This window comes from Ochotona princeps, chromosome 16 (genome assembly GCF_030435755.1).
Source record: "Ochotona princeps isolate mOchPri1 chromosome 16, mOchPri1.hap1, whole genome shotgun sequence".
Lineage (NCBI taxonomy): Eukaryota > Metazoa > Chordata > Mammalia > Lagomorpha > Ochotonidae > Ochotona > Ochotona princeps.
The window spans coordinates 8,309,978-8,324,809 of NC_080847.1; the positions used below are offsets into that span (position 1 = coordinate 8,309,978).

The 14,832-nt window shown below is 40.0% G+C and overlaps 1 protein-coding gene across 3 annotated transcripts in view; it reads right to left on the reverse strand.

Annotated features, from left to right (window-relative positions):
- Positions 1-14,832, reverse strand: part of CNTNAP4 (contactin associated protein family member 4) — a 557,001-nt gene that overhangs the window by 89,308 nt on the left and 452,861 nt on the right. For all 3 annotated transcript variants that reach the window (XM_058674663.1, XM_058674664.1, XM_058674662.1), the window contains 5 exons: positions 14,093-14,296; positions 13,364-13,548; positions 12,460-12,603; positions 9,890-10,151; positions 2,134-2,283 (listed from right to left, as the gene is read on the reverse strand). In XM_058674663.1, the coding sequence (XP_058530646.1) occupies positions 2,134-2,283; positions 9,890-10,151; positions 12,460-12,603; positions 13,364-13,548; positions 14,093-14,296 (945 nt within the window). The remainder of the gene's footprint in view (positions 1-2,133; positions 2,284-9,889; positions 10,152-12,459; positions 12,604-13,363; positions 13,549-14,092; positions 14,297-14,832) is intronic.

Consider the following 14,832-nt stretch of genomic DNA (forward strand, 5'->3'; position numbering starts at 1 on the left):
CTAAAATCAGGAAGAGTCAACCATCCCAAAACTCTATCCAGCACTGATCACTAAGGAGGGCCCTTGTGCCAGTGCCGCATGTTATGCAATCCCATGCACTCCAGTTCTTCATCAGCTGTACTTTTGCTCAGAATATCCAGAGGCCTCACATGCAAAGATGAGTGCCTGCTTGGAAACTTCTCCCCTTCAGAACCATCCCTGGAATCCCAGGCAGGCATCCAGGAGGGTGGACCTCCTCAACCAGGCCCGGGAGGCACAGGCTGGGCCCACGAGAGAGAAGGAGATACAAAGTCCCTTCCTGTCACTCAGCCTCTTGTTCTCTACCCTGGAAATGTAAAGACTGCCTCAATTTCAAAAGTCACGTGTTCAAGTGATCATCAGATTCCTGTGCCAAGGTCAAGCATGTTCTGGGACTGTTATCTCCCCAGCAGAGATGACGAATAAGAGATATCTAACTGGAGCCTCAGAGTTGGAACTTTATTGTGTATTATGGAAGTTCCCCTGGTATTTTGGTGAGGAACACCTTTAACAGAGGTGAAATTATGAAGGACACAAAAGGCAGAATAATTTAAAATCAAGCAGAGTGTTTATCTGGGGGAGGGCAAAGGATGTTAGCCCAAAGGGACAAACGTACTGAAAACTTTACTCTTTCTAAAGCTAAGGGATGCCTGCATAGTCGTGTGCTTCCAAATTTATTAGTATTATCTAAAATGTATTTATAAGATGGGTACAATATAGGAAAATGGTTGACACATATATAGGAACCCTCTGTAACTTTTCCATAAATCCATAATTATCCAAAATATCTTAATATATGAATAACATGTACCATATGTATCACAATGCAAACAAGCAAAATTAAAATGTACATGTTATATGTTTCACTATAAAACAATACTACAGCATGAATAAAAGCAATCACTGGAGAAAAAAATTCTCTGTAACAAAATAGCTAAGCATTGCCGAATCTGAACAGGAAGGATGTAAAACACTTTAAAAATGATGATTCCACTTTCATGATTTACAAACACATTTATCCAGTCTTTTATTTTGCATCATTTAGCAATGCGTCTACTATTTCTTATCTCTTTTAGTGCTTCTAAATCCTTTCCTTTGAAGTTAGAGCTCTTGGTTAAGTTGTTCTATATATCTTACTATTGATTAAAAGAATGTGTACACAGAGGTTGCCATAAAATCAATCTTCTATTCCAAAACAACCTGGTTCAGAAATGAACAAAACTCAGTAAAGCAAGCAATTATACTTTTAAAACTATTAGCACTATGTAGTCTTTAACAGGAATAAAATACGCTGGGTTTTGCTTGCTTATTGTTTAGCTGGGCTACTGACACCAAATTAAAAAATAACACCACCACCAGCAACTATTTGAATGCAATGTATTGATAACAAAACAAACATCATGTAAGAAACACTGCAAGTCACAATTAGAAATGTCACTATTAGCAATTTTATAACTTTGCCTTTTCAATGGAAAATAATATGTAATAAAAATATTTCTGATAAAAGATTCATTCCTATTGCCCAGGGTTCCTTTGTCCAGATCTACTCGGCATGTAAACATTCCCTGTGTTCTTGTTCTTCAGAGGAGATGGCCTGGTGTGAAAGGTGGCAGCCCTCGCTTCATCACATGTATCCATGCATTATTACTTTAAGAGAAGTGGTTACTATGGCTAATTAAGTTGGATCATTTGCCTATTGGCATATTATTGCCCTTCTGGATTGGGCAGTGAGGAAAGCAATAGGATGCTCTTGAGGAGCTAACCGGCAACAATCAGGAAAACACTGCAATAAAATCAACCATAAAATCAGAAGAAGACATAATAAGGACCATTTAACACTGGAAAAACACAGCAATCTTTGGAGGTAAGAACTAAAGAGGGTGACCTACTTAAAGCCAGTCTCATTACAGAAATTGTAAACATAAGTAAGTCCGCCTTCTAGAAATGCATTTCAGGTCATAATTTGTCATCTTGATGCATTCAACATTTCCATGTTCCAAGAAAGTGAGAAATGACTCCTTAGTATTAACCCTGATGAAAGTGTAATGACTTCCCCCAGACACAGGCATACTAAATGCAAATAGGCTTGAAAACTGCCATGTGGCCTTTTCTTACCTCCAAAGTAGTGGGTGCCACCCAAATAAATCTGCTCAGGTCCCAGCATAAGAGCTGAGGAGGCTATGTGGCCATCCACTGCCACACTCAAGTGACTCCTCTTAGCAGATAAGGAGATGGAATGCCACTGCCCATCATTCAATCCAACACCTGGGGCAGGGGCAGGGAGGAGAGAGGAGGCAGTTGGTTAAAACAGAGTGCTGTCAACAGTGAACTCTACAGGCAGTTGGCTAGGATGAGCAATGGATATAACATTCAACTGCTGCTAGTATTTACATTTAGTTATCCTCTGGTCCCTATAGGATCTGTTCCAAAACTCCCACTAGATCCCTGAAATGCAGCTAGTACCAAATCCTTCAGATATCATAATACACACACACACACACACACACACACACACACACACACACACACACACACACACACATATATTGTACTATACACATATATCTATAAAAGGCTTAACTTACAGATAGGACACTGTACAAATTAACAATTAGCTATTGACAGAATAATTTTGATAGTATACTACACTTAAAGTCAGCTGAAACTTGTTTATTTGGGAGGGATTTTTTCCATTTAATAATTTTGGACTCTAGATGACGGCAACTAACTGAAAACACAGAAAAATGAAGATAAAGCAGGATGCGGGGGCTACTGTGTTAGCAGTAAGAAACAAGCAGGAAGAGGGCCGAAGAAGACCATCACAAACTCAGCATGTGCAGTGTGGAAAGTGGTCCTTTCTCATCTTCCCTTTGGAGGCCCTCAGTGGAAAGCACAAAAACTCTACACAATCCTGAACATTAAGTCTTTCAATCACGTGGCACAGGGTTTGGGATGAGTACCGCCAATTTCCCACATATTATGTTTAAATAATGGTTTATCTGTATTTTTTAAAACATGTTTGAACAGTCACCTTTTATGATATGATAACAAAATGCAGAGCAATCCACATCAGCAGTAAAGAATCTAAACTGCAGGGTGGGGCTTGAGGGCAGTTGTTGGGACAGCCACATTTCATACTGAAACTCCTGGTTCTAATCCCAGATTCCTTGTGATCCAGCTTTCTGACCTTGTGTGCCCTGGGGGACAGCAAATGGTGGCTCAGTTACCTTGGACCCTGATGGAACTCCAAGCTGCTGGCTTCCACCTGGTCCAACATGGCTATTTTGGACATTTCGGGAGTGAACCAGTGAGCGAAAAATCTCATATCTCCTCTCTCTTTTTCCCCCTTTCTCTCTGCGTCTCTCCCTCTCTCTGTCTTACCCTGTCTCTTTCCCCCTCTTTCTCCCTCCTTCCTTTCAAAATAAAATTTAAATAAATAAATATTAACAACAAAGAATTCAATTGTTCTGCCTTCATCCTTAGAGCACCTTTGGGGGATTTAGGGGAGTTTATTAGTAACTTTGCTCTCTCTAAAGGCATTCACAGCGGCACCATAGCCGTGACTTTTTTGCCTAGTGTTTCTGAGCACAAGCAGGCTATGATGTGTCTCTTGGAGCAAATACATATACTAAGAAAGCTTCATTCACACCAAGGTTATTCATTGCTAAACGATTTAATAAATATGCCAAATAAAGTCTATAAATAGAAACACATATAACACACAGTTCTATAGTTCTATAAAAATGGAATTAAAAAATTCATTTTGGGGCAAAATTTATGAAATTCAAGCTTGTTTTTTTTTTCATTTGCATTGTTTTATATATTTCTCAGGAACTTTCAGAAGGTCCCTCACATTGACTGGTGGAGAACAATGTAGCGGCTAGAAGCCCTCAGGAACCTGCCCCTGCTTTTCTTTCAGTAGCAATGGTTGTGTGCTGCTAAATCCGTCTGCCCAGGAATTTTAAAAAATCACAATATCACAAGTGATGAAAATTTATTCTGAATTTTTATATAAATATGGGAACATATTTAATGGACAGATGCCTACACAGAAACTACTTTTTTACAAAATAGGAATTTTGTTGGTCTCCGTTTTTATGTTTTTTTTTTCTATATTTTCCAAGTTGCTAAAAAGAAAATTCAAGGTCTTTTTCACCACTTCCAAAAGCAATCTCTGAGTGAGTCCTTCCTACAGTATTTCTAACACCATGAATACAAAAGACAACACAGCCCTCTCCTCTTCAAGGAGATTCAGTCTACAGGAGGCTCTGGCCTGAACACTGGGCAGAAGTGTGGAGCCTCAGAATCTCAAATGTGGGTTTAGCAGCCAGATTTACACCCAATAAATATTCAATTTTATACAATTTCACAGGTCAAATTATGACACAAAATTTCAAAACTATTAACCCCAAAGAACCTCGTTTTTTAAAAAATATATTACATGTGATTTCTTTTCTGATGTTAGTTGCAATTGGTTTTATTCCCCGAAGCTATTTTTCCACCACACACTTGCAGACTGAAAATGTTGCAACTCTCTTAAGGTGATTTTAATTTTTGGTTCTGGACACATTCAAGTAAACACAAATTCTAGCCAGGTCACAGAAATTAACTTTTCCATCCATGAAGCAAGAGAGATTGTCCAAGACTCAACCTTTGTTTGGTTTGTGAAAGATAATGGGAAAGACATGAAGACAGAAATGGGAAGAATTTGGGTTACACACATTGAGATATGTTTTCCAGGAGTGGACTGTGAAACAGGCAACTGGAAAAAGCTATGCAATATCTGACAATATGAGATTGGTCAAAAATAAATCAAACATCCCAATATTGTCATTCAGTGCTTCCTCTAGGACACATTTAGAAATTAAAGTGTGTGACGTATACCACATGGGCTTTCCATTACACCCCCTGTCCTTTCCTTGGGGTTTCCTACCATCTTGTAAGCATGACTGTGCCTGAAACATACAACTCCACTTGTGCTATTTAATCTTGTTCTTTCCATTGATCATAAGAATGTTTCTCCAACTGTTTGGAAGAGGATAATCTTGTTTTCCAATCTACTACAGATAGACATGCCTTTAGAAAGAAACACACACACACACACACGCACATTTAAAGTATTGGTAAATTAAATAAAACGTACATCTAAAATACGGGCCTACTGATCATGTGCTTAGGTTTTATATCAATATCTTATTGCTACAATAGTTTCTACATGCTGAATATCCGCTTTTACACTTGGTATGGATTGGGAACAAGTGGCTCACAGAGCCAGTGTTGGTACAGGGGCCACACTTCCAGTCTCAAATTCTGGGCAAAAGCATTATGTCAATGGCTTGGAAAAGACTTTGGAGTAATACTGTCCACATAGCAGCCAAGTTAGATTAAGAACCAAAGACTGCCAGGGGACAGCCCATTCTGTAATCTGACACAGATAAATGTACCCATCTCACCAGCTGCTGCATTATGAACTTGTGCCACCCCAGTAAGGGAACTTTTTAAAATGATGTTGCTTGGCCTCATTTGTAATAGATGCCACTTACCCACAATGAGGGGACTCATTAGCTGTCAATGGGATTTATTACTCAAATTAAATCATGATGGTCTCTTTAATTCACTTAAACTACATAACTTAAAATCTGATTCTATTGTTTTAAGCATATAATTCCTTTCCACTTGTAGGCCTATGGAGAGGTAAGCCTCTTTGTAAAGCCACAGTACTGTAAAAGAGGGGAAGAAAAATAAGACTCTTACAATTTTCATTTTTATTTGGTTTCCCATCATAGGCAACAAAGTGTTAGGTAACTTAGTTTCACTCATACAGTGTGAACCAACGGAGGGAACATACTTAATAATGACATAAAAACCATAATTTTCTAGAACTATTCATCAGAGGTGCTAGGTGTTTTCTCTACATAGTATCATCTCATTTTCACCATATCATTATTCTCATTTTAAATACAAAGGAAAATGAGGCTCAGGGGAAGTAAACAAATGACCCGAAGTTATGTCCAACTGGTAAGTAGGAGAACCTGAACGGAGACCCACATTCTTCTCTGTCTGATCATGTCCTACCATGAACTTGGATAAAAAGCAAAGCAACCCCTGACAGCCAACAGTCATCCTGGCACCACCAGGGAGGCTCAAGCTGAGAGAAACTGGCTGGCATCTAGAGAAAGGCCTTGGCATCCTCCCGTGGCACATAAACAATCTTGCAGGGAACCATCATCAGACAAGGTCATTCTGTCACCACAAGGAAACTGGACTGGCAAACCAATGCTATTGTACAATCTTGTTCAACCACAAAATACAGCAGAGCTATTGTATTAAACAATAAAAATATCCAATTTCTGCTACATCTGAGGATTATCAACAACTAGTGATTTTTAAAAACCAATTACAACTTCAGTCTTATATCTTTCCTCCGTCCTTCCAGATAATATTTACAAAGAAATATCCCCTCTTCCTGACAGCAGCATTTCATCTACTGCTTCCTTGAAACTTCTCCCAAATCAGCAAACACAACCAGAAATCCTACACTAAACCAGCCTGAGCACCTCTGCATTGAGACAATCCCACAGTTTCCAGGGTGGATTCCTTTTGCAGTGAGGAATAATAACCCTCAGTTATTCAAATCCAAATAGGTTCACTGTACTCTTGTGCTGGAAAATGCCGACATTTCCAAATGAAAGAATGGAAGAGTGGTTTAATAAATGGAAATGTTTGCAGCTGTTGGCAGTAGGAAAGGGCATGATCGTATACCAGAGTCTCTCTGTCTCTGTCATTGTCTCATCTCCCTCCCTCTCCTCTGCCTCAACCATGTAAATTACACAAAACATAACGGGTGAAAGCATTTTTACTGGCCGCCATATATATAATCTTTAGGTGCCCATTCTAAATTGTTACAGAAACACTGTAACAGCGTAGCTGCCCTCATCTTCTCATAAGACCATCACAAGCATTTCTAGAGCAAACTGTATAGGTATATTTGTACAGACAGGCCATTACTCAAGTGGCAAATGGAGAGTTTTACCTGTTTCTAAAGATATTTCAGTCCTCCAGAGTGTCAAGAATCTTGACATTCACTAGCTACAGTCACTAATGACATTGAAGGGTCCAGAACACTAGATAGATCTTGTCAAGATGAAGGCGTGGCATCACTGTTGTCCATCACTTCCGCAGGCAGCAGAAGTACAGAGTGTGGTCATTTAGGCTCTGCAGTCTGGGCAGGGCGAGTAGAAAGGTTGCTCCCTTGCCAGAGGCACCAGGCCCACGAATGCCTGGGAAGTGACAAGGCAGAAGCGTCTCACACACCCATGAACGTGCCTCGGCCAGGGTCTGCCCATGGGGGCGCAAGGCTTGTTTATGACTCTCTAGCAAAAGCTCCAGCAGAAATACTCAAATCATTTAAAAAAAATCTCAAATTGGACAAGCATGAATTTGCTCTCAATAAAGCCATAATTGTTGGTCTCTGGGCCTTGGATGTTGGCTGAAGGATTTATGCCATGACATCTATCAAGGTGACAAAAACTGAAAATAGTCTGTGTTCTGAGCATTTTCTACTACGGTTAAAACGTTTCATGATCTAAGCTGATACAAAATCTTTCATATTTCAAAAGCTATTTAGGCTGACACAGTATTTTTTAATAATTCCAAGTGACTCAAACACATGCACACATGTACTTTCTCCACACGATTTAATTTTCATCCCATTGTAAAGTATATAAAAAGCTTGAGTTTTTCAAACTGTTAACGTTAGTCATTTATGTATCTGGTACCTTAGAAAAATTTAGTCATTCTCAAAACAGAAGGAGTTATTGTGATTTGATGATAATTTATCCGTAACCATCTAGTGTCCTCGTCAAGTGACCATGCTACATTCTCAGCTGATGTAATTATTGGGCTCTGGACAAGTGTTTCAGAAATAGTGGAATACTTTTTCCTATAGGAAAATGAATTGACCATCTACCCAACTACTCCTTTAGTGGTCTATTTTCAAATGTGAAAGAACTTTCTTCACTAAAATTAGTAGAAGAAAATACAGCATTTTAAAAAAAACTGGAAAAACAGGACTATAGTTGGTAGGTACAAGTGTCTTATTTGAAGCATAACAGCTTGGTTATACTGACATGTGTATTTGGTCTTCTTAAGCTATGGAAATAATCACAAAAAGTCATGTGATGCCATACGGATTACATTATGCATGGGCCCAAACATTCATTTAGAGATTTTCAAGTCACTCAAGATATTCTACTCAGACTTACACCTAGCAATTTATTAACTATACATGCCTGTAAAGTGTTTAGAAATGAACTAGCTTCATGGGGCTCACTATGGTAGCATTGTACTCTAGCAGCTTCTCTAAGATGTTGAAAATTAGGCTATGAATATAACTACTTCAGAAGATGTCAAATACATCACAATAAAGTCCACAGTATTGACAAGCCTATGGTTTTAGACCCTCATTTTTGGAGCCAGTTAATTATTAAATAATGATACTCATTAATTTATTTCATTTTGTGATGCCTGCAAATCTACCACATTTTGAACATTACATAAACTCCCAGCACAATACAACTGAAAATTGTAATTAATATTGAACTTCAACAGCACATTTAAGCAGCAGTGATACCTGAACAATAACAGGAAGACTACCAGGGGAAGCATTCATGGTGCCATTTTTAATGCCTGTTTTTCTTATATGTGTAGTTCCAATCATATTTTTTTTAAGATTTATTTTTTTTATTGGAAAGGCGGATATACAGAGAGGAGGAGAGACAGGGTGGAAGATCTTCCACCCGACGGTTCTCTCCCCAAGTGGCTGCAACGGCTGGAGCTGAGCCACTCCAAAGCCAGGAGCCAGGAGCTCTTCCGGGTCTCCCATGCGGGTGCAGGGTCCTAAGGCCTTGGGCCGTCTTCGACTGCTTTCCCAGGCGACAAGCAGGGAGCTGGATGGGAAGCAGGGCTGCTGGGATTAGAACCGGCACCCATATGGGATTCTGGCACATGCAAGGTAAGGACTTTAACCACTACACTATCTCACCGGGCTCTCCAATCATATTCTAAAGTTCTGTGAATTCTTTTTTTGTTTGTTTGTTTTAGATTTATTTATTTTTACTGGAAAATCAGATTTCCAGAGAGAAGCAGAGACAGAGAGAAAGATCTTCCATCTGCTGGTTCACTCCCCAAGTAGCCACAATGGCTGGAGCTGAGCCTATTCAAAGCCAGGAGCCAGGAGCTTCTTCCACAGCTTTCCTGGGCTCATGAGCAGGGAACTGATTGGAAGGAGCACAGCCAGGGCTTGAACTGGCACTCATTTGGGATGCTGGCCTTGCGGATGGCGAGCTAACCTACTAGATCATGACACTGGCTCCTCATGCTGCATATTAACACAGAGACCCAAAGATTTCTCTCCTTCTCCCACCCAAGACCTCCCAACCTTCTCCCAACCTTGTTACCCGAGGTAGCAAGAGTGTTTCACAAAATCCATTCAAGGACACCCAGTTAACTCTTCAGTGTTTTCCAAAAGACTCTGATACTTTTTCCAAAATGAATTTCCTCATTTATAATATAAAATGATATTTATATTGATTTATCTGAAATGGGACTAAGAATCATGTAAGGAAATTTCTATTGCTGCATAACCATCATTTGGATTAATACAAACTGCTAATGTTGGAGTCATATTTAAAAGGAAATTGGAAATTGGAATCAAATTCCCCTAAGGAAGACTACTGATAATCTTATTAACTCAGGGACTCATTCTTTAAACAAATATTAATTTGGGGGGGTTATGCATAACATTTTCAGGATACAAGACCACAAAATCGTTCAATCCCCTATGCTTAGCCTGCAGGACTCCATATATTACCTGCTGTGATGGCACCAGGTGATTTTCCTGGCTGGTAGAGATCCACCTTAACTTTCCCGTCACTGAGAAAGAGCCCGAGAGCCCCGGATGGGGGCTGCAGTTCACTGTAGAGCAGAAGCCCGGCCTGGTTCCAGGTTCGAAACTGGAGAGTCACGGAAAGCTCCTCCTCTCTGGAAGAGCCTGGCAGGGCCAAGTAACTTCGGGAGCTCGGGAAAGTCACAGGCACAGGCTGTGGTTGTGAACAAGAAAAGGACACATTCCCCTGGAAGTAAAACGGAAGAAAGAACCGGCAGGAAGTTACTGCCATCGCAGCAGCTATAGAATAGGAAATGCAGTCTCCTTATCCTACTTTGTCATCCCCTCTTGACACAACAACACGTTCCTCTCAACCTGGAAATCAAGACTCTTGCTCTCTGCCCTAAAGATCCCTTCACCTTCTCCCCTGGTCTTCTACTCAACTCTCACTTGAAGTACAGACTTGAAGTCAACGGACTCAACCGAATTTGTGAGAATACACATTAGAAAATACAACATATTTGGCTGTGTTCCAAGACTGCTAGAAATGAATTTGCTGTTGTTGCTAAGTGAATATCTTGCTCCAATGAGTGACACACACATATAAGAGAAAAGTGATTCTCAGATAAGCAAGCCTAATGCTCTAGTCCTTTTAATGTTATTAAGACTGAATGCCACAGAAGAGCACTAGTTTATTTAGCTCATAGTTCGGGAGACTGGAAAGTTTAAGGGCATGGCATTGGCCACTGGGGAGGGACTTCTTGCCACACTGTGATGTGGCAGAGGGCATTCCAGGGCCAAGATAGTGCGAGGGTGCCAGCCTGGGTCTCTCTTCTTCTTCATGTGAAGTCACTAATGTGGCCACCATCATGGGTTCTCCACTCACCAGGTCTCCTAATTTTTCAAAAATTGCCTTTCAGAGGCCCTACTTGCAATCACCACAAACATATTAATTTGTGGATTAACTTTCAGTTAGCAAAAATGAAAACAGCAGTTTTTTTTGAGCTTCCTTGAGATAGCTGCCTGTGACCCTTCAAGCATCAGATAATAACGCATACATGTTCCTTGCACTAATAGCTTCTAGACATGCATTTTGTTGATGAAACCAACACACATCCACTTGTCCATAATATCTTTACTCTCCTTTAAAATTATTTATCCTTCTTACTAAAGCAAAACCATTTAAAAGTCATGCTGGATATTATAATAACACCACCAATTTTCAGAAGGCAAAGCTGTAAACCGCCTTCCCCTGATTGCCCTTTCTTATTTCCCCTGGGATAAACAGCTAAAAAGAAGCGTGGGTGAGATTTGACCATGAGAAGTCAGAAATCAGCCATTTGCTTCAAGATTTTCATGGGATCTCATGCAACGAGGACGGTCCGAAGAGCGCTGGCATGTTCCTGTTTGTCCTTATCCTCCATGCTCAGCACCTCTCGCTTTCCAACAGCTCACCTACCAACCCAGACCAAGCCAAGCTCATGGTCAGACTCTTAGCTTGAGGCCTGTAGGTACAATGATTCCCAAATTCCCCCTCCAGGGCTTCTTCCACAGACTGGGAACAGTCCACATCCTGTGACATGCCCACGCACACCACTGGTGACTGCACTCATCTTCTGGTTTCTCCTGCCAGGTCTTCAGTGCCAGCTCCCCACATGATGGCTGAGATCTAAGCCGTAAAACATATCCTTCATCCAGGACACTCATACACACGGCACTTCCCAAGTGGACCCTGGCCAAAGTAGTCATGATCAAGTTCTGCTGCATTTGCAAGGACTGCAACCCAGTCTGACCAACCTTATGATGTGTAGATTGGCAGAGGCACCATTTCAACAGCCTATTAATTTCCCTTATTTGTCATGAATGACCATGGCATAATACAACTTTTTCAAATGTCGGCCTAATGTACACAGATGTTATTTGATTCCAGAAATTCTGTATGCTCATTTAGTGAGTTTGTCAGGAGAAAATCTTATTAAGGAAATTATAGAGCAAAAGAAATTGGTCTCCTGGGAGTAATACCATCACAACAAAATTAAAATATCAGCTGCAAAAAAATTCACATAAAAATAAGAAACTCTGACCTATGAAGGAGAATTCCTTTAGAGAACAAACCCATTATCTGACTATTGTCAATCAGATAAAACACTTAAATCTTAATAACCTCTAAAATCATTTCAAATGAGAAGCTAACACGTTAAAACAATGCTATTGTGTGAAAATGGTGTACAGTTTTTTGCTTTGATTCAGTTTCTTAAACATTAAAAATCTCTTGATTAAAAATCTCTGTTTTTATGGAGTCAGGTGAGCCACCCCAATTTATATACCTAGAAGGTACGTTGCTGAAGTTAGAGTGACCAAACATCTGTCTCGTTACTGTATTGTTGCAGCCTTGGAATTCCTCTCCTACTTGCTCAGACACTAGATCACAGGCTGTTAAGAACTACATGTATCCCACCATGTTCCCTGACATTGGGAACTGATTCCTTCTCACTGACCCCTGAACCACCGTAAGAGGCTCAGCTTAACGCATTCCCTTACAGAAAGACTCTTACCATCGTGAGGATCTGTCGGTTTGGCTGCTTGGCCAAGTTGATGATATCCACTCCATTGTAATAGAGATTTTCTAAACACCCATTGAAATTTCTATGTGGAAATGACACTGATTTGCCAGGTGCTGGAATCCCTCCAAAGCTGATCTTAGAAAGAAAAATGGCATCAATAATATTGTTTAGTGATTTTCTACTAATCTGCTCAAATAATTATGATTAGCGATTGTGGCTGTAAACAACACAGAGAGATCAATTTTCATCACCCTGTACTGGAAGAAAATGAATACATGGATGTTAAAGCAAATGTAAGCATTCAGTTTTCATTTACACTAGAGCCTGATTATTCTTGTGAGTTGTTAATCACACCTGATTTTGATATCTATAGGCTGAGAAAAGAAAATAAACACATTTTTCCATGGTAAAAACAGGATCTGTTCAGTAATATACAACAATCATAATGACTTTTTAATTTTACATGTATTTCTTGCACATGATAACCTGTGCATTTGGACTAGTGGTTAATGAATTAATTAACGGATCTGTCTTTTGTGATTTTCTATTGTCTGCACTGTTCACAGATATGTTACAGCACAGGGAATTTTCATATTTGTGTGCAGTGAAGTGATCCCTTTGTGAAGATTTCCTTATATGCAATACTCTGTGACTACATATTTCAGGTTAAAAAAATCATCTCCAGAACATCGTTAATAATAACACAGTGGGAGCAAGATGAAACCTTAAATATTCTCTGCTGCTTCCTGCTCCTGAGGCTTGCACACCATTGAAATGCTCCACCAGCTTGGTGATTTACTGCAAGAGGCAGGTTACCTACAGAAGACCGTATCCAGGAAGGCTAAACTGCACACACATCCTAAAAGCCATGTTAATCGGAACAAAACCATCACACCTCATGATCAAGATGCAGGTGGGCGTACTCTCCCTGTGCGTGGAAGCGGTGCCTGTGCTCGTCCACGGTGAAGTTGACCTGCTTGCCCAGACGCTGGACGAGCACAGAGTGCCAGTGCTGATCATCCAGCAGGCTGCCCAGGGTGAGACTGACCGGGCTGTGAGCAGCGGGCACTTTAGCTTCACCTTAGAAGAGAAAAAAGTAACAGCATCATTAGGCCCAGAATGAAAAAAAAAAGTTTCTCTTTATTGCATCAGAGTCTGGTAATCATTGCAACCTCCCTCCTTGTGCTCCACAACACCGCAATGGATTTACCTGAAGTCTGAACATAATAGTCTCTCAACCTTGCCAGGATGTTTCCACTGTTAATTTTTTTTATTATTATTGCCCATTGTCTGCTCATCCTCTATGTAAATTTTATCTTTGCTACAATCTCATTATTTTTACTACCTCAATATTTTTCAATGACCCATCTCTCTCTTTATGACATTAGGAAATAGCTAGAGTTCTATCAGCATTGTGGGGGGAAATAAAACACTAAATAAGAGGCTTGTGGGATTTGTAAAATAGGAAACATTCTTACATATGGGAGTGATATTGACACACATACAAGTCCTCAAATCAGTAGGTGAGTCATTATAAGTGTTAAAAGTGAAGTTGTAAAAGCATCAAGTTTCCCAAGTGATTTAAGGAAGATAGAATTTTCAGCACTGCACAGGAGAGTTTTACCTGAATGAATCAGGAAGAAGAGCTTTCCTCCCCTCAGTTCCAGGGTGATGTGATCTCCGCTCGGCCCTTCCCTGTGGAGTAGAACCCCATCACTCTGCATGGTTTTAAATTTCAAAGAAATGATATCTTTTATGGGACTCAGGGATTTCTGATCAAATCTGTAGAGAAGCAAACTCTTCCCATCAAGTTCAATGACCTCTGATCCTAGAGACAAAGACACCAAAAGTCATTCTGAGGATGAGTGCATCTTCCATGAAAGCATTTATTATGTACACAGATATTGAGAGCACATGATTCTACATAATCAGACACACACATGTATAGTTCAGCTCTGGGCTGGTCATAATAGGGGAGGCACGACCAGCGCAACGTCTAATGATACCAGGGAAGAATGCTATTTTAGCTTTCGCTAAGCTGGCTACAAATACATGTTCTAGAAACATATTTGAAAATGTATTCCTCATTCTTTTAGGTTATTAATGGCTATTTTTTGGCTCTTTGAAGTGCCTTGATTTATTTTAAGAAACCCAAAAGCAAGGAATACATCAACACAAAGATTTTAAGAACAGAAGAAAAAAGCCTTAAAAATAGAGACTTCACAAGAGCAGGAGAACTGAGCAAGCCTTTCATCCTCACATAATAAACACCTGAGCTGCCTTTAGACCGTTTTCTTTTTCCCTAGAGATGTGTTATCAACAGACTCTCACAGCTTGGTAGTTGTGCAGGCATACATCAAATGT